Source organism: Cryptomeria japonica, chromosome 10, assembly GCF_030272615.1.
Source record: "Cryptomeria japonica chromosome 10, Sugi_1.0, whole genome shotgun sequence".
Taxonomy (NCBI): Eukaryota; Viridiplantae; Streptophyta; class Pinopsida; order Cupressales; family Cupressaceae; genus Cryptomeria; species Cryptomeria japonica.
This window is the reverse complement of record NC_081414.1, coordinates 442132449-442151870: the sequence shown is the minus strand read 5'-3', so window position 1 is coordinate 442151870 and position 19422 is coordinate 442132449. Positions and strand designations below refer to the sequence as shown.

Sequence of the window (19422 nt, the reverse complement as noted above, 5' to 3'; positions counted from 1 at the left end):
AATTCTATAGTATGTCTTCTTCTCATTTAAATGTGTTTGTGACAATATAAAATCACAATTTGAATACATTGTCTTATCTAGAAGCCGAAAGCAACTATGGATTTTGGCTTTGTCCAAGGGTATTAGCGCTCTGTCATCATTTGCCTTAATCTCTCTTGTCTCTAGGTTATATTTGTTTATGCACTGTAACACAAGGTACATTGTACATTGACAAGGAAAGAGACCACCTCAAGCAATTCACTCTCTACAACTCTCTAGGTAATTGGGTGTCTGTTTGGTCTATTAACCCTATCCCAAATTTCTTGTAAATTAACATGCCCTAGCTAAGTGTCCCTAATTTTGGGAAATGAGATTTCTAAACCTAAGGTTCTCATAGTCAAGGTATTTATACTTCATGTTTCCAAATTCCACCATTTAGAAAATGCCCCTAAGTTTTGGAAAATTTTGGCAAAGTCTTCCCTTGTTTTGGTTGATATTATGGCAAAAATTTAGAAAAAAAATCTTTAATGCCAGTGTGACACAAGTTCTTAGAGATTGGGGATAAACAGTCACTATTTGAAATAGGTTAGAGATGTTCCTCTTTGGGCCGCACATAAATCCTTGTCATGATTCTATATTGAGAGCTGCTCAAATTACTAATTTATAAAAAAATCTTGCTTGAAATGTAGGATTTGAGGCATATAGATTTGTTTTAAGATGTGTCATTAATTGCACCAACTTTGCTCTAACACCATTAATGTCAGATAGGTGCAACACTAATTTTGAATTTCTATCTTTGCACAACCATCAAGCTACATTTTAGTTTTAGAAAATTGGTCGGTCTCTGAAAAAGGTTTCAAGATTGAATTTTATTTTTACTTCAAGGAATGCATCCCTTCTCTTTCCTCTGTCTTTCTTAATTTTAGTATTGGATTCCTTGCCAGAGTTCATCAAGGCTGTGGAAACCTTGTTATCTCCCAACGTTGGTTTCATAACCTTTAATGTTCACCACCTTCGAAAAGATTTTATTTTCTTCTTCTTTCCTTCGCTTTTGAAAAACTTTATAATGAAAGAAAATCCTTTAGAGAAACACCAGGTTGTGAAAACTCTGGTGGTCTTTGACTAAGTTTTGAGAACTCATCTTTTATCCACCACATTAGAAGAAGAAGGAACTTGATTGTTATGAAAAAATTTAGAGAATCATCGGGCGCTAGATGAGTTGTGAGAACATCATTGAGTCTTGACAAAGGTTTCAAAACCAAGACAAAAGCTAGTGAAGTTTTGAAAGCTTTGAAGATAAAGCTTCGTTGGGCTTCAGGCTAGTTGTAAGATGCTAGTTGGAGTCTGACAAAAAATTTAAACTAAAAGGGGGAGGCGATGAAAACCCTTTGAAAGTTTGAAAAGGAATCAAAAGAAAAGATGCGCTTTTGTCAAGCTTCAAATAAGTTGTGAAAATCTTGTTAGAGTCTGACAATGGTTTCAAAATCGTTAACAAAGTTTGACTAAACACATAAATAATTAAGTGTTGAAATTTTACAAGGACTTTTTAGAACATAGATGCATTACTCAAGACACTTGAGACTCCTAGGCATTCATTTAGCTGACATAAATGAACAAGGAAATATTTTTGAACATAGGGTTAAAAGTAAAGATAAATAGGAAGAACCCGAACCTCAAACATTGAGGTCTACATGTATTATGAGCAAATTGAAAAGGTTTGGATAATCATTGTTGGATTCAAGTTCCATATCTTCTTTGATTACTAACACTAGTGAGCTTAGGATTGTTAAAGAGGCTATGGGTATGCATGATGCAAATTCTTGGATGGAAGTTGTTAGAGCTTCTCAAAATTTTGTGTAAGTTGTCCTAATTTCCAAAACCTTAAGCCCTAAGCCCTAGATTCATTCACATATGTCCTGGGTCTTATGTTTGATATTTTATTGACCTTTAAAGCCCTTTTCTATGTTATAACACTATTACTATTCCTCGCAGTCTCGTGGGAGTTGTGGGTTGAGTCAAAGAGTTGTTGGCAGGGTGGCAATGCTGAAAAATATCTTAAAAAAGGCCTCATCATAGTTCTGCATGATTAAAAATTTGAGGCATGAGAAGCCTTGTGGCAAAGTCATAAGACCGCGAGCTTGCAACATTCACAAAATGTGAGTAAAGGAGGCTTGCGAGATAGCAGCGATAGGAAGAAGCTTAGTTTGGTTACCCAGTGTCCCACGAGGAAGGATAAGTCGGCCAAAGGATTACATATGGTAGTGCGGTATAAGTGTCTGAGTTTACCGCTATCCCATTGGAGGAAAGAAGTTAGCTTACAAGTGCATGGCGAGTGGGTGGTAAACCCGCAAACCCACGAAGTTTACAAAACATGTTTGAGGGAGGGTTGTGGTAAGGCGGCAGATATAATTATAGTTACTGCAACCCTACAAGAAGGAAAGATGGGCTTGAAATAACAGATGCGGTGAAGCGATATAAGCATTTGTAGTCACCACTGACCCATTAGGATGAAAGAATTAGATCAACAGACACATTGCGGTACAACGATGACCAAGAAATATGAGCAGGGGAGCAATCACATGGCCTGGTAATTAATTCGGATTATTCATTATGATGAAAATATATGATAAAGATTCAAATTTGGAAGTCGACCACCTTGGCACGAGCATGCATTAATTGTGAACTGATAGACTACAGAAGCGCATAAAACTTGATTTCAATCCTATTTTTGTCTCTACATTTGAAGGAATTAGGAATTGGAGCTCTGTGTAGCCAGTGGAAGGAATTCAACATCAACCCAAGGTCTTGATACTGGTAACATTGCTCCCGTGTAGTGAAAAGTGTCATTTTGAAGTGTTGAAATTTAGTGATTTTCTAAGTAGAATTCAAGTAGAGCTGGTTTGACGGTGAAAATTTCGCAATGCCTCATAAGACGAAGTCTGTGAAGCAAAAGGGAGAGTCTTCCACCCCTAAGGAAAAGAAAAGGCCCTTGCAGTAATCTCTATTGGATTCATTAGTGAATTCTAATGACAGAGCCCCAAAGAAACTATTTAGGGATGAAGCTTGGAGGTGTAGGGATGTTATAATTCCCATTCCTCATTGGGATTTATTCTGGTACTTTTATGACAAAAGAAATGGTAAGGTCCTTGTATAAAACCCTTGGACCTTAGACTTGGCAAAGCTGATAATCCCTAATGTTTTTGTGGATGTCGAGCTTATTAAGGTATTAGTAGAGCATTATCATCCAGTGACAAGGATAATAAGAATGCCTAGTGGGTCTCTTATGGTAGAAGTAACCAAGTCTGCAATCAGTGAATGTTTTATGTTGAACAAGCAATCTCTCACTAAAATTGATTTTAAAAAGTTTTAGCAAGACTATAAGAGGTTGAGAAACACCTATAGACGTGATGAGCTTCCACTATATAGGAGAAGGGGCCTAAACAATAAAATCGTGGCAATTGTGGATAGTGAACCTTTTTTAGTGGATGATTTTCAGGTATATTTCAATAGAACATACTTTACTTTGAGCCAAGATCTTAAAATTGATGCTAGAGATAAAATGCATATTGGCCTAATGATGATGGGCATGAGAATTAAAAATTCAAAGGTAAACATAGATTTTGACTTTGCCCCAAAAATAGAAAGGTTGATACATGAATAATTGGTTAAGGTGAAGAAAGGGAAAGCTCCATTTGAGTTCAAGCATTATTCTTTGTTTTGTCAATTGATTTTATATAAAAATAGAAACAAGTGGAGCCAAAGGCTAAATTTGGGGATGCTTGGTAACCAATGGAATAGGCTGCTAGTCCAACGATGGTGTTATTTATGGGACAGGAGGTGCCAAAATAATGATTATGTTATTTTTCATGAAGATTTCTCAGTTACCATTATGGCTACTTTGAATCATGTCTCACCAAGGTTGCCCCAAGAAATAAAGGAAGTATTGAGACCATTGGCATTGAAGCCAGAACATGGACATACACATAATTTTGGTGATTGTTTTTTCATGTCTAATTACACACTCATCAGAGTTTATGGATGTCCTAGGGCCCCCCGTCATCTGCCCAAATTTGTCTTTGCAAGGGTAGCCTTTATGGAATTCATGTGCCAAATGATGTGGATAGAGAAAGATGTTATGGAAAGAATTAAGAAGGGAACCTTTTTGCGACATGCCACTGAATGTGCAAGATTTTCAATTGGTTTAGATACTCAAGAGGAGGTGCATAATTATTTGAAAAATATGTATTCTTTGAGGTTAGGAATAGAAAGGGTTTTTTGACCCTGAAGATCATATGAACAATGTGAGACGGAGAATATTGACTAAGCACAATATTCCACATGAGGTCTACTATGATGAAGATTTCATAAGAAATTATGGCATAGCACCTGAGTTATTCCAAAGAAAAAGGAAATGGAATATCCTAATGAAGCTTGAAGAAGAGAAGAAGAAGAGAGACTCAAGTTTCTTAGGGTTCTTTGTGGAAGAAACTAATCATATTAAAGGGATTGATTTGATATTTTGAGAATATATGGTAAAACAATAGTTGAGGTTGAGAGGCAATCTGCCAAACCCACAAAGCTCTCGGTTAGAAGACCAAAAGGAGTTGAGATTTCTGAGCCTCCTCTAGATATAGTTTTAGTACAACAATCTTCACCAAACCATCACTAGACCAGCTAGCCTCTAAGAGGCAGAAAATTGATGATCTTGATCCTCTTATGCCATTTGATGTGACTGAAGAAATGGGGGATACGAAGGAGGTTGCCAATGCACTGAGACAAATGAGAAATGATGTAGAAGTAGATCAACTACCAAAGTCACCACCTAGGGTTAAGATTGAGGCTCATGAGCCTGAATTTAGGGTGGATGTGCAGACAGAATGAGAACATGAGCCACATGAGGATGAGAGGATTTTAGCCTCTCTCAAATTCATGGAGGATGGTGACTATATCAAGACTCCTAAGTTCAAAGATTTTTTGATAAAAATGAAAATGAGAAAGTATGAAGAAAGAGTCCAAATGAATAAGATGGGGGCAAATTAATCTCAGCACGATGAGATTGCAGCTCAAACCTTCAAGGAGCTAAGAATAGATGAGGTTGATGTTGCCCCTGAGGAAGCCAAGGAGATGGTTTTGAAAAGTGATATGTTAATTATCCTAGGTATGCAATGCAAAAGGATATTTTTGCTCGATCAAGTAAGACACCAAGAAGATTCAATGCTAGTTTCAAATTTTGATTTAGAGCAATGGTTGAGTGGGACAAGGTATAACTCTAATATTGAGACTTTGGCTCTATGGGTGAAATATAAGAATACAAGGAAGCCAAAATTGTTGGACATTGTCCAAGAGATGAGAGGGCCAACCATGGTGAAAACACTTGAAGACACCTAAACATTGGAGGCTGCTATAATGACAATGCATTCAAGAATGTTCACCTAGGATGATGTGAAAAGTATGGAGCATAAATTGGCTAAGTATGAAAAGGTCTAAGTGGACATGAATGAAGAAACACATAGGTTATTCTTGAAAAATGTAAAACTGAAGTAGCAACTGCAAGGAAATGGAAAAGAACTTGTGGTTTTTCAACATGTGACTCAGAAACCTAGTGTTAGTACAACTCCTATTGAACAAGTTGATACTTTGAAAAGAAATATGGAAAAGGAAATTGAAGCATTTAAAAAGTTAAATGAAGTGACCCAAAAGGAGGCCTGTAAACAATTTTTTGTTGTGTTTGAGAAAATCTTGGAACATAGGGTAAAACTTGCCATGAACAAGATATAAGAAGTGCATATGAGCAATACAAGTTTGATGTAGGCATTGCAACAATTAAAAGAACATGCACGTATCTTGGATCCATTTTTTAAAAGATGACAACCTGTCCACCACACTTTGATTACTTTGTGCCAGGTCTTATAGAGAGATCCTAATTCTCCAACAACTCTCAAGCCTACTGAGAAAGTGGTAAAGATGTTTATTGACAAAAATCAATACATATATAAGGAAGAGCAAAGAATCAAAGAAAAAATTCAATCCTTTCATACTTTCAAGCATTGATCAATTCCAGAAATACTCGAAAAGTATGATCAACTCAAGGAATTTGAACAATGGAGAGGGAATTTATCCAAATGATTCCCAATGTCATCACTCACTTGAAAGAGGAAAAGGACACAAGTGTTTAGGGCTTCAATATTTTTCTGGTTAGGATAATTGCATTAGATATAGGTTATTCTAGGGTCATCATAGAAGCTAGAGGGATATTGGCCAAACGATGGATAAATCATCTAGAAAATGTAACACAGATCCAAGAGTATAAATGACCAAATGAGTACACAATATTCCAATGGGAACATAAATATTTGGCCCCTTCTGATGAATATCCCTATTGCAAGATCATTTGATTTTGACTCCATAATTTTCAAGTTCCTATTGTGACAGTATCAATATGGTACTTCCTGAATGGTTTATTAGTAAACATGGTATGATTCTCTCCACATAAAATAGAACCTTGCTAGATTCATACAGTCATGGGTGTCTATTCGCAAAGTGAAGATAGTGATATGTCATTCTTATTATGCCAAGAGGCATTCCTACAACCACAACATAGAGAATATTCAGTGCAAACAAAAAAACCCGAGGTTTAAATTGACATGTGATGGATGGTTGGATACATGGAAATGGAGAATGGTCTTTACTAGAGGTAGTAGAAGATGATAAGGCATCAATTACAAGCCAGCAAGGAGAGTACAAGTATTAATACATGCATTGCCATGAGTCTATCGATTATAGGTTTCTTGGTTGTAACTGAAGAGAGTGAGCATGTGTTACCTAATAGATCTTATATATTAATTACTATCTTTAGGGTTGTAGAGGTATTAGATCCTGAAGATTATCAAATTGGGGTTTGAACCGCTTCATCTCAATTTTTTGTGAAAATCTCCCTAACTACCTTACAAAACACATTAGGCTCAGTTGTGTTGTAGCCAATACTTGAATTTGTATCAAGTATTCTAAGAAGGAAAAATTCTCCAAGTGTATGAATCAGCACTTGTCTAGCCATGTTCTACCGCCTAGTGCATTTCCGCAAAGTCGATGAACATTGATATTTCCCTCTTGCAAATAGATGAGGCATCTCTCCAACACTGGACGAGACCATAAGCTCTATCTAGACAAATTTGAAATTAGCTATCAGAATTTAAGGCCATACATGATCTTTTAAAAGTTTTGTTTGTTTCTTTTCTCCCATGATACTGGTTGACCATAGTGTTTCTATAATTACCTAATTGATTGTTTATGACCTACAACTATGTTCCACTAGGCAACTATATAGATTCTAGGCACCGAATTTTAAAAGGCTTCAATGTTTTTTCCTTTAGCCACTACAGATTTAATTACCATCTTTTCAACAACCAGATTATTGTTATATCATTTTAGCAGTCATAGATTTTTCTAATATCAACTAAACAAATTAAATTAATAGTAAAACTAAACAAAGAGAGAACATAAAATTTACGTGGTTCGACAATATGCGTACATCCACGGGAAAGTAGGAGAAATCTTTATTAGTCACACAACACTGACATGTTTTGTATTACAAGCAGTCCAATATATATAATGGACTTTGCAATTGTATGCTAAGCTTGTTCCAACATATTTCTAAGCTTTCATAACGAGGCATCACCAAAATTAAGTTTACGACGAAACTGATTTTGTGTGCATTGGAACAAATTTTGTTTTCATTAGAACTGTTACAAATGAGATAATAACAGATATTTCACGGGACTTCACATCCCAACAATTCTATCATTGATCTTCTTGATGCAGAAACTACAATATTTCTCTCTTGTTCAACCACGAGCAAGAGTAACTCTACAATATTCCTTTTGAAGCCACCCTGCCACAGCTCAATCCGAGCATGGTTTTCTAATTCTTTAAGCCATGGTCACATCATCATGGCAACTAAGAGGGCCTTTCGATATTTTTGTTCCCGTTGCTTAGGAATATTTTTTATTGGAATTATGTTTGCCCTCAGCCAGTCTGCCCCCACGTAATTCTCACCCACCTGTTAGGAGAGCTGCAACAGAACAACTTGAAAGATTTAGTTGGGATTTCCATCCCAACAGTTACTGATGTGAACAATCAAGATTGTAGAGGAATTAAATGAGGTAGTTGTGTTAGAAATTAGGATCTTAGGATACTAATCATTATAAACAAGATCATAAAATAAATGAAATGAGAATCATACATGCATAAATGTACACATTACACAAGATATACATGGGAAAACCCTTTCAAGTAAAAAACCCCATAAAGCATCATTTTATTAAAACACTTACAAATATAGTCTATCATAAAATAGACTCGAACCTGGGGACACTCCTCCAATACTTCCACATGGCCAATAATACCTCATATTCATAGTGATACAACTCACCATAAAGCTCCATATTCTCTCACCTCCCAAATGAAAGAGGACCTCCTTAAATATAGGAGGAAGGGTGGCTTCACTAGTCACACCTTTTCAATAGCCCCCACTCATTAATAATTAATAATCTAATAGTTATTAGATTATAATTATTTCAAATGGGATATGCTTATAAAGCATATAATATATAAGATTTTATAACCTTATATTAAAAAATTATATATAAATATTATAAGGATGTGATCCCTAATAACATTATGTTCTAACACTCCCCCTTAATGTTAATAGGGGATCACATGTCAATTTCTATAAAAGAAAAAATGAAGTACCCCAGTAATGTAGGTCTTCTTTGACAGTGATAAATAGGGACACAAATATATGCCAACATGAAGATCATGCATTCTGGACTACATGAAAGTCATCTTGTCATAATTTATAATCCCAGTGTTTTAAAAATGATGATATGAGGTCTTCAAAAATTATATTGGAGCCGCGGTCTCCTCAAATTAGCCTCTCCCTAGGTTCATTATATAGTGCCCGTAGGACTTAATACAATGCTTTCACAAGTGGAATTTACAAGGAGAAGAATTTACAATATGCCCATAGGACTTAAGCACAAATGTGCCTATAGGACTTACTAATGCCTACTAGTAGTATTTAAAATAAAAAAGGACTTACATATGCCTATCGACGGACTTAAAGGACTTACTAATGCCTATATAGGTTTTGTTTCATACCTATTAGGACATATGCCTACCCATAGGATTTAAAACTAGGATTTAGCCACTAGGTGGTGTCATTGACATGCACATTCCCCCTCAATGGCATCACCTAAGGCCAAACATTATTTGAATTTGGAGCATATAATGCCTAAAGGTCTTATGCCTATTAGGTCTTACATCTAGGATTTAGCCACTAGGTGGTGTCATGTACACTCCCCATTAATGGCATCACCTAAAGCCAAGCACTTACAGAGGATTTCAAAGTGATGGCTAAAACTTCAATATATAGCATGTGCTCATGATCTTCAAAGTTTCTTTATTATAGAATGATTTCACTTGAGTGAGGTGCCCATGATCTTCAAGGTGCCTTTATTATAGAATGCTTTCACTTGAGTGAGGTGCCCATGATCTTCAATGTTCATTTTGATCTTTAGAAATGATATTCTCTAGAAAGAGTAAAGTAACTTCAAGTAATATGGTACTTTCATATGTATCCAAATGGAACTCTTCCATAAATCTCCAAGGCCATATTGATTCTTCAAGAGCTACATTCATATTTTGCCCATTTGATTCAAAGACACATAGAAGATAATCTTCTTATTAAAGTATTGCACCATCCATGGAATATTATTTTTTTTGTCATTTGCCAAAGATCATATAATATTCCTCATAAATGTAAAATATAGTCCAATAATTTGTAGCAAGGAGATCAACATATATTTTCATGAGAATAAGATTGAATAATTAGTTGTCTTGTTTAAAAACTAGACATACTACTACATATAGTAATGATCCATAAAAAAATTAGGCAACGGGTGAGCTATCCTTTCCAGGTTTGCTCCCCAGATAGTTTATAAGGGCGATAGCCACCCATTATAATAAGGTCGATTAAACTCAAGTATTAGAGGATTTTTTCAATACATGATACGATATAAAAAAAAAAGTGTGAAATATAGGTAAATATTTTATCCCTTATCATATTTAATCTTATAGTCAATTAACAATTAATGAGATATCATGTTATGTTTTTATTTAATGTGGTTACAAATTTTGAGAAACTTTCACACTCCAATAGTAAAATGGGGGCAATCTTAAGTCTTTAACTTTTTCCTTTTGAAGAATATTTCATGGATTTTTAAGGTGTAAGATTAAGAGACTTTCTCATGCAATTGGGCCTCTTCTTATTTCCCATATATTGACCATAAGCCTTGCCTTATTAGGTATGTGATAGTAATCAATAGTACATTTTTCTCTAGATTCATGGGGCAAAATCAATATGATTAAAGTGTCGTTTTACCCACATAGTGCAAGAATTTTATATTTACTATATAGAAATAGATGCTTCTTAAGGCTTGCACACACAAGAATACTAGTTCCTTGAAAATAATTACAATTATATTTAATAGCATGAAGTTGGAACTTAAGTTTATTACCAACTATGTTTATATAATTCATATTATAAACATTCTCTTGTAGGTGCTATCTAAGATCATGCTCCAATTTAAATTACCAAGTAACCTCAGATGTTCATATATCATGATTAGGAGTGTAGACCAAATTTTTTTTGAACATGAAGTTAAAAAGTATAAAAAAATTATTAAATTCTAAAATGAAAAATATTGTCACTTCTCATTAAGGAGGTACATGACCAGCTATCAAAGATGAGAAATTATTTTGATGTGGTGAGAGTGAAAGAATGATCTCAATATATTACTCATCCATTGTATCCATTGCCACATGGCCACTGTGGTCATTATTGTCACCCGTGTCCTCGTTCTTCTCCAAAAAACTATTATAGAAAAATGATCCCTTGCCAGGCAAAGGTCTAATACACATTTTAAACTAGATATTACTCAACCAATAAATTGATCTTATCTAATATTTTAGGAAGGTAATGATCAAAAGTTTTGTTGTTTATGGATGGGTTGGTCGTCTTTAGCTCCTTAGTCTTAGGAATCATTTCTATTGCTTCAACATTGTGATGTATTCAAAATATTAAAATAGGAATATGATCACGTTAGAGAGGCATATGATTGGGGAAGGATTCAAAATGAGACATACCCAGCCATCTTAACATGAATTGTTCTTGATTACGACATGGTCGAGGCATAACTCATTGAATGATTTTCGACTTTGTTTGTAGTTCCATAGGCAACAATTTTTCTATAACTCTGATTTTTTTATATAGACAGTGTTACCATCCGATCTGAAAGCAATGTGTTTGTCTTGAAACAAGATGAACAAAGACTTAATAAAGGTTATTAGCACCCAAAATGTAGAACTTTTTAATATTAGTTATTGGTGGCTCGTAAGATTCTTGAGAGACTAAGCGTGGATGAGCACAAAATTTGAAATATGTGTGCATGGATAAGAATATCTATGCAATAACCCTTTTTAACACTACATATTGTACTATCAAAAAAGTGCAAATCAATGCAGATTGACAAATAAATGAATTTTCCTACCCAGTATATGTGTGTGTTACTTGGTGCTTCTAGGATTATCATAAAACTATAAAGGATAATAATTCACCATAAACAATAATAGACCAGTAAAATGGTAGTGTGAAGGAGGACATAGAGAGGATGGTTGGGGTGTTTCTTGGATAGAAGACTTTAACAGAGGCAAGCATTAATTAGTGGAAGTCGGCTGATATAAATAGAGGTTTGATCGAGCTTCTTTCACCTTAGCGTGTATTTCCTTGTTGTATTGACATCTTTGCAAGCATTGTATACTATTGGCATGAATATCTAAAGAGTATCGTGGACCTACATGGGCATTTTCTATCATTGCTTCATATTCTAGATGCAAAGGGTGAATGTTATCTCGTCTTCCAGCGATATTATTGGCCATTACATTTGCATGGCAGAATAGTGGAATTGCTTTCAAAGTTTCTTTTTCTCAACGATCCCTTCCACAGAATTGGTGATATAATTGAGAGGTTTGAAGTGCAAATGCTAAATCCACATTTTTCAACGTCATGCAGAAGGTAAGCAAACTGTTTGAAAGAACTCCTCAAATAGATTATATCTCATGGACTGCGATGATATATGATAGGTACAAAATAAATGAATTTGATTTCCCTATATAGGGAGTGTGAGAAAGGAGATGTCAGTTGGGAAGATAGCCACTTGGGGAAAATGAATTAGTAAAGGTTGCAACTCATTTACCTTCAATCGGTTGCAAAGAAAGCCCTTTTTTACTTTTATAAGGTTAACTGTTATTTCCTTGAGTAAATATAAGGACACAAACTTGTATGAAGAATTACATGAAGATAAGAAATTTGACATAGATGAAGGCTTCAATAAGTGGTTCAATTTCTTTGAAGATTTCATTTAACAATTCCTATTTAAATAATGGTTTGATTAAGTTTATACTTAACAAACTTAAATATATGGATAAATTAAAATGTTGATTGAATGTTGTAATGTATTTTTCATATTATTTCATAAAAGAAAATGTCATTATCTTTTATCAATTATGATCAAATTACAAGTAAAATGGTGTTTTATTGAAATGTCATGTTCAAGAGCTATGAATTTTTATTTTTTTTTATAAGTTGAAAAACAAGTTTTTAACTTTTATAAAGACATCAAATTTAATAAAAGACTTCATGAATTCAATTTTAAGGTTAAACACCTCAAGTTTCTAAGCCTTATATCAAGCTATCTTTTTTATAATTGCTATTCTCACATATCTCTCTAAAGAGAAACAACATCCAACTTTCTAAAGGACTTGATCTAGTAACTAAAGCATAACTTTCTATACAATTGGCACTAAAAAGGGTTTTGTGACTATGTACTTCTCTTATAATGGATTAATTTTGAGTTAATAAGATTATGAATTTTGATGTTATTAAAAATATATATGTTATACTTCACTTAATAATCAAATATTTGACCCTCACAATCCAATGCTAAAACAAATGAAATATTATTGAAAATATCACACTTATAAAAAGGAATAGTTAGAATTTCCTTACTAGACCTTGATAAATTGCTTTTAAATCAATAGAGAAGGCACACTAAATATATAGCCCAAATGGCCTTGCACGTGTGTTGATTTAGCATAAATAATTTTTCCATCAAGTTTTATATGTCTTCTAGTATAACCTGTAAAAATGATTAGTACTAGCCTAACCTGCTCTGATACCATGTTAGAAATTAGGATCTTAGGATACTAATCATTATAAAAAAGATCATAAAATAAATGGAATGAGAATCATACATGCATAAATGTACACATTACACAAGATATACATGGGAAAACCCTTTCGAGTAAAAACCCCCATAAAGCATCATTTTATTAAAACACTTACAAATATAGTCTATCATAAAATAGACTTGATCCTGGGGATACTCCTCCAATACTTCCACATGGCCAAAAATACCTCATTTGCATAGTGATACAACTCACCATAAAGCTCCAAATTCTCACACCTCCCAAATAAGAAAGGACCTCCTTAAATATAGGAGGAAGGGTGGCTTCACTAGTCACGCCTTTTCAATAGCCCCCACTCATTAATAATTAATAGTCTAATAGTTATTAGATTATAATTATTTCAAATGGGATATGCTTCTAAAGCATATAATATATAATATTTTATAACCTTATATTAGAACATTATATATAAATATTATAAGGATGTGATCCCTAATAACATTATGTTCTAACAAGTTGAAATTTTAAATTTAGAATTTGGGGGGAAATTTTTGAGTGGACAACCACAAGACAAAATGAGAGAATATTCTCCAGTCAGTCAGCTAGAAGCACAAAAGAGGTGTGTAGTTAGTTCTCCAGCAGAAAGAAGTATAGCTTCAGAGTGACTGCAGAGAATTTGGTTAACATCAGTAGCTTGTGTGTGTTTTGAGTTTATTTTTTGTGGGTTTGTTCCCATCTTTTTGGGAATTGAGACAATAGTCTTTGTGTATTTTTTTGGGTCTGCCTAGCTTGAGGATTCCATAACCTCTACATGGTATCAGAGCTATAGAGCTATAGAGCCCTAAATCTTCATGTTTGGGCATTTGTATTTTCTGGGTGTTTGAGTTTTGTGTGTAGGAGACATGGTTGGAGGTGAAGGAAAAATTTGGTAGAAACCACCATCCTTTAATGGAAAAAACCATGATGTTTGGGAAAATAAGATGAAGACCATCTTAGTGGAAAATGATTTGTGGGAGCTTGTGGTTTAAGGTTTTGTGGATACAACTGACCCAACTTAGTTTGTTGCCCTCACAAACGATCAAAAGAACCAATTGAAAGAGACAACGAGAAAAGATGCTAAGGCATTGAGTTTGATTGAAGTAGTCTTGATAGAGGCAATATTTCCAAGAATAGAAGTAGCTAACTATGCTAAGGAAGCATGGGAAATCTTCCAAACTAACTATAAGGGGACTGAGAAAGTTTGTTTGGTGAAGCTCCAAATGCTTAGAAGAGATTTTGAGACTCTTGAAATGAAGGACAATGAGTCTACTTCAGAATTTCATACAAGAGTATCTAGTTTATTGAACCAGTTGAGGTCAAATGGAGAAATCATGGAGGAGCAGAGGATTATTGAGAAAATCCTTCAAATTTTACCATCAAAGTTTGATGCAATAGTGATTTCCATTGAAGAGGAAAAGGATTTATCATTATTGACAGTTGATGAGTTGATGGGTTCTCTTCAAACCCATGAGAAACGCCTAAATAGATCTGTTACTTCTTCCCAAGAGAAAGATTTCAAAGCTCAATCCAATGCAAGAGGCAGGGGGAGAGGAAGAAACAATGGAAAAAGTTCAAGAGGTAGAGACCATGGCAAAGAAGATAGCTCTGGACGAGCTTACAGCCAAGAGGGCATGAGCAAGTCTCAAAATAACTCCAAATAAGGCAAGAAGAACAACCGTTCAAATCAAAGGTATGACAAGAGCAATGTAGAATGCTTTAATTGTCATAAGTTTGGGAATTATGTAAGAGATTGCTGGAAAAAGCAAGGTAATCAGTCAAAGCAAAATTTTAATGTGGTTGATGTGAATGTGGGTGAAAATAATCAGTCCACAACCTTCATCATGTGCAACATTGGTGAAGAAGGTATCCCTGAGGTGTGGTATTTGGACAATAGTTGTAGTAACCACATGAGTGGTAATGAGAGTTTGTTCTCTTTTATTAACAAAAATATCAAAATTAAGATCAAGATGGGGAACAATGGAATAGTTCCAGTTGTGGGCAAAGGGTCTATTATGATCTGCACCAAGAAAGGTGAGAAGAAGGAGATTGAGAATGTTTATTTTTCTCCAGGCATTAAAGATAAGCTCATAAGTGTTGGATAGCTTATCCAAAATGGATACAAGTTGTTGATGGAGAAGGGTTAGTGTGTCATTTTTGACAAAGATGGGAGTAAGAAAGTTGTTACAGGAGTTCCAATGACAAAGAACCGAATGTTTCCCTTAAGAATAGAGGTGTGTTTCTCTTCTCAATCCATCGTTGCCCCTCCCAAGAAGGCATGTACAACAGTGTAACAGTACGTAGCTCTTAAGAGAAGCATTCAAGACCCCTTTAAGTTGTGGCATCTTAGGTATGGGCACTTAGGCTATGCTGGTATGATTTTATTGTCCAAGAAAAGAATGGTAGACGGTTTACCAAGGATAGAAGAGCCTAGTAGCAAGTGTGAGGCTTGCATTTTGGGTAAGAAACATAGGCTACCTTTTCAAAAAGGCAACTCTAGTTCAGGGTAAGAACACCATTGAAGCTGGTGCATACTGTAATACCCTAAAAATGGTCACCTAAACCATGGGCCCCTAATCTCGACAACATCACCAAGGTCCTAACCAAAGGCAATTAAATCAACCTTGAGCACCTAATTAATAAATCTTCAATCATTAATGTTACATGGCAAATAAATCACTCTATATTAATTAAATATTTATTTAATTAATTAAATCATTTTGATCAATTATCCTATTTATTTAATTAAATATCCTAGCATATTTAATTAATAAATAAATTTGTCATTTAATCACAAAAAAATGAATTAATTTACAAAAAGAGATTAATCATAAAAAAAGGAATTAATTTACAAAAAGAGATTAAACACAGAAAGAGGAATTAATCTACAAAAGAGAGTTAAATTGAAAACAAAAGAAAATAATTAAATTGAGAGAAGAAATCAAACTTAAGATGTTTCTTTTTCTAAAATTGAGATAACTTGAGAAATCAGAAAAGCAATTAATTTGAATTAATCATTTTCTCTAAAAATAAATCGTAAAGATTTTCTTGAGGAAAGAGGTTCAGTTACATTGAAAAGGCTTTTTCTAAATAAAAATCTTGAGCAAATTAATGAGAAGTGCATGGAATCACCTATTTTTATCTCAAGTGCATGGAAATCAACTAATTTGATCTCTAATGGAAACTCAAACTTATAATCTAAATGCACTCAATCAAACTATAATTGGAATCTTTCTCAAGATTAACTTAATCTGATCTCTCAATTATTTCAATTAACCAGGATTGTGCTTTTTCTTGAGGAATCTCAACCGCTCATTGTTAATCGATCTTGATTGTTGGTCTCTCTTTTGAGTCTCTATAAATTCAACCTTCATCTCTCATTCAAAACACCCTGGAGATTTATTGTTATTGTGTAGTTTTTGCTCTGGAGTCATTGAAAATATTGTGCTTTGAGATTATTGCATCTTAGTTTATCTTTTTGCATACTTAGTTTAATCGTTATTGCTTGCATTCATCTAGCTTAATCTTCATTCATTTAGCTTAATATTCATGAACATCTAGCTTCTCTTGCATCCATTTAGCTTAAATCTTATGCTCATATAGATTAAATCCTTCATATTGGTGTAGTCTGGTCACTGGTATTGCTTAGACAAATCTGAGAGCAAGTCTATACTTGCATCTTTTAGAAGGAAATAGGTTGATTTCTTATGGTTTTTATATTCATGATTATATTTGTCTAACCATGCATGCAATGACTTAATTGAAGTGTTGTGTCTTACAGCTTATAGACTTTACCCACTTTTCACACACACATTTTTGGCACCCACCATGGGGCCGAAGACTTCATCTTTTGGCCTTACATATCAGCTCAATTTTATTTTTCGGATTTTTTCCATACAGTTACTGCAAAAACTCGTATGAGTTTTCACAAAGGCCCAAATGACAATCTCTAGATCTCGTACGGTCAGTCGTGAATTACTGTACGACTGGGTGAGAATACTCGTACGATTTTCTGGGTTTTAGTATTAAAACAGACTGCTATTTTAGATTTTTTCTTATTGAGTTTGTATTGTACTAATGAGCTAACCCTGGCTTGTTTTTTGTCTTCCTAAGAGATTTTGACAGCCTAACCATTTTTTGCAGAACGTTTGTCGAAGAACACGCTTGTCACACAAAAACAATATGACTATTGATTCGTTGTTTTTGCAGGTTGCCTAAGGAGATTCAAGGGAATATCGTGTATTCTTTAAATTCATTTTTTAGACACTTAAATTGCTATCTGGTTAATGAACAAATATGTCTTTTGTGTTTTAAGAAAATTCTAAGAGGTAGGAGAGTATGCTCTTGTCTGCATAGACAATCAGAAATCTAGACCCTCGAAGCTTTTTCTAAGTTTTGAGATTTGCATACCTTTAGCGGCCTATGACAGTGGGAAAAAGTAATCAGCCTATGAGAACGACCCAAGTGAGTATAGCTGGACCTGAGCATTCCAACTCACTATAATAATAGGCCTCTGGTGATTAAAGTCTCAGAGGATGGGATTATTTGAGTTTTCTCTTTGAGATATCTCATATCGAGCATTTTGTAGGGCCTCGCAGTCTCAATCATGTTTATGTGACTACAGCTTGTTCTGGTACCTTGTCGGGCTATAGGCCTCAATCATGCTTGTGTGACTTCAAGGGGTAATTTTGAACATAATTCCTAACTAAGAACTATAAGATAGAGGCTACCCGATTCACCTCTGAAAGGGGGATAATCTTTGTGCAAGAGAGATAGTAACTCTCCCAAGATACTTGTCATTTTGTGCCCCCATTAGCGTTTGGAGTCAGCTAATATGACATTGAGAATCTATTGCATGAGACTCAGCAGTCGTATCCTAATTAGCTATTGGGTGTGTACCTAAGCCTGCAAGTAAAGGTTTTCTTCTCAAAGCCAACTTTCGTAGGGTTAGCGTGTTGTGCTTGAAGTCATTATACATCTTGTGTGTTTATTGTGTTTTCATCCCTAAAACTAAAATTGAAATACTGAAACTAGAGAAAACAATCAAAAACGTCAAAAACTCGGTGATCAAAATTATGTCTGTGTCAGAATCTCATCTCTGTCCAGTCCACTATTGTACGAGTCTACTAAATTATCATCTGGCTATATACCTTCTTTCGTATGAGTCTTAATTGGTCATGTCAATTTATTGTCCGGTCTTGTCATAATTGTCATCCTAGTCTTCAAAATTGTCGTTCTAGTCCTAGAGAATTGTCGTCTGACCTTTAATGCACTGTCGTACGAGTAAACATAATCCTCATCAGATTGTCCTCTGGAGAACCTTAAACTATTGTGTGAGTATAGGTAGCAACTCATATGAGAAACTATCTATGTCGTCTAAGACCTACTAAATTATCATCTGGATCTAAATACTCTATCATACGAATTTTTATTTTGTCAGTCCAGAAACTTGTTTGTTTGCACACTTTTCGAGAAGTATCATATTTGCCTAATCAGTCTACATCAAGCATAAATCTAGTCATCATAACTCTAAGCATAAACAATCTTGATAGTGTACCCCTACCGGTGTGTTGCACGATTTTGTCTATCATCTTTCAGCTAGTTCAATCAACTACTTATCAAACTAAATCAAACTAGGTTACTTAGATCACGTCTTATACAGGATAGATCATTCCTGAAACTAGACTGAGTCTTAGTCATTTCTCTCAAATCACTACGTCAAATTAACAACTAGCTTCAATTTGATCTTGACTTCTACATCACATCTAGCTCTCAGTCACATTAATTATAAATGCCTATTCAAACCAAAAGTTCTCACAAGAAAGTTGCCAAAGGTAAAGGACCATCCTTTTCATTACAGAATAATCCATTCTTTGTAGAAGACCCCATCTCTGACAAATCTTTGTCGTCAAGTATACCAATTTTTGATCAACCCTTATCTCCCACCATGTCTGGAGAAAAGCGAGAAACAGAAGTTGCTAAACATGATACTCATGACAATATCAGCACCCATGCTAATGACAGTGATTCCTCATCTAGCAAGACTGAAGCTTCCGAACCTACAGAAATTGGTATAAATAGTTGTCAAAATGATAAATATTTTTG

The 19422-nt window shown here is 34.6% G+C and overlaps 1 protein-coding gene across 1 annotated transcript; it reads left to right on the top strand.

Moving 5' to 3' along the window:
- The first annotated feature begins 14570 nt into the window (after window positions 1-14570).
- Window positions 14571-14981, top strand: LOC131859017 (uncharacterized). Its single transcript, XM_059212529.1, has one exon. It carries the CDS (start codon window positions 14571-14573, stop codon window positions 14979-14981), a length of 411 nt encoding a protein of 136 aa, XP_059068512.1.
- Window positions 14982-19422: the final 4441 nt, after the last annotated feature.

Excerpts from the sequence above, each read along its gene's own strand:
- LOC131859017 (XM_059212529.1), top strand. The coding sequence starts at position 14,571 with ATGAAGGACAATGAGTCTACTTCAGAATTTCATACAAGAGTATCTAGT.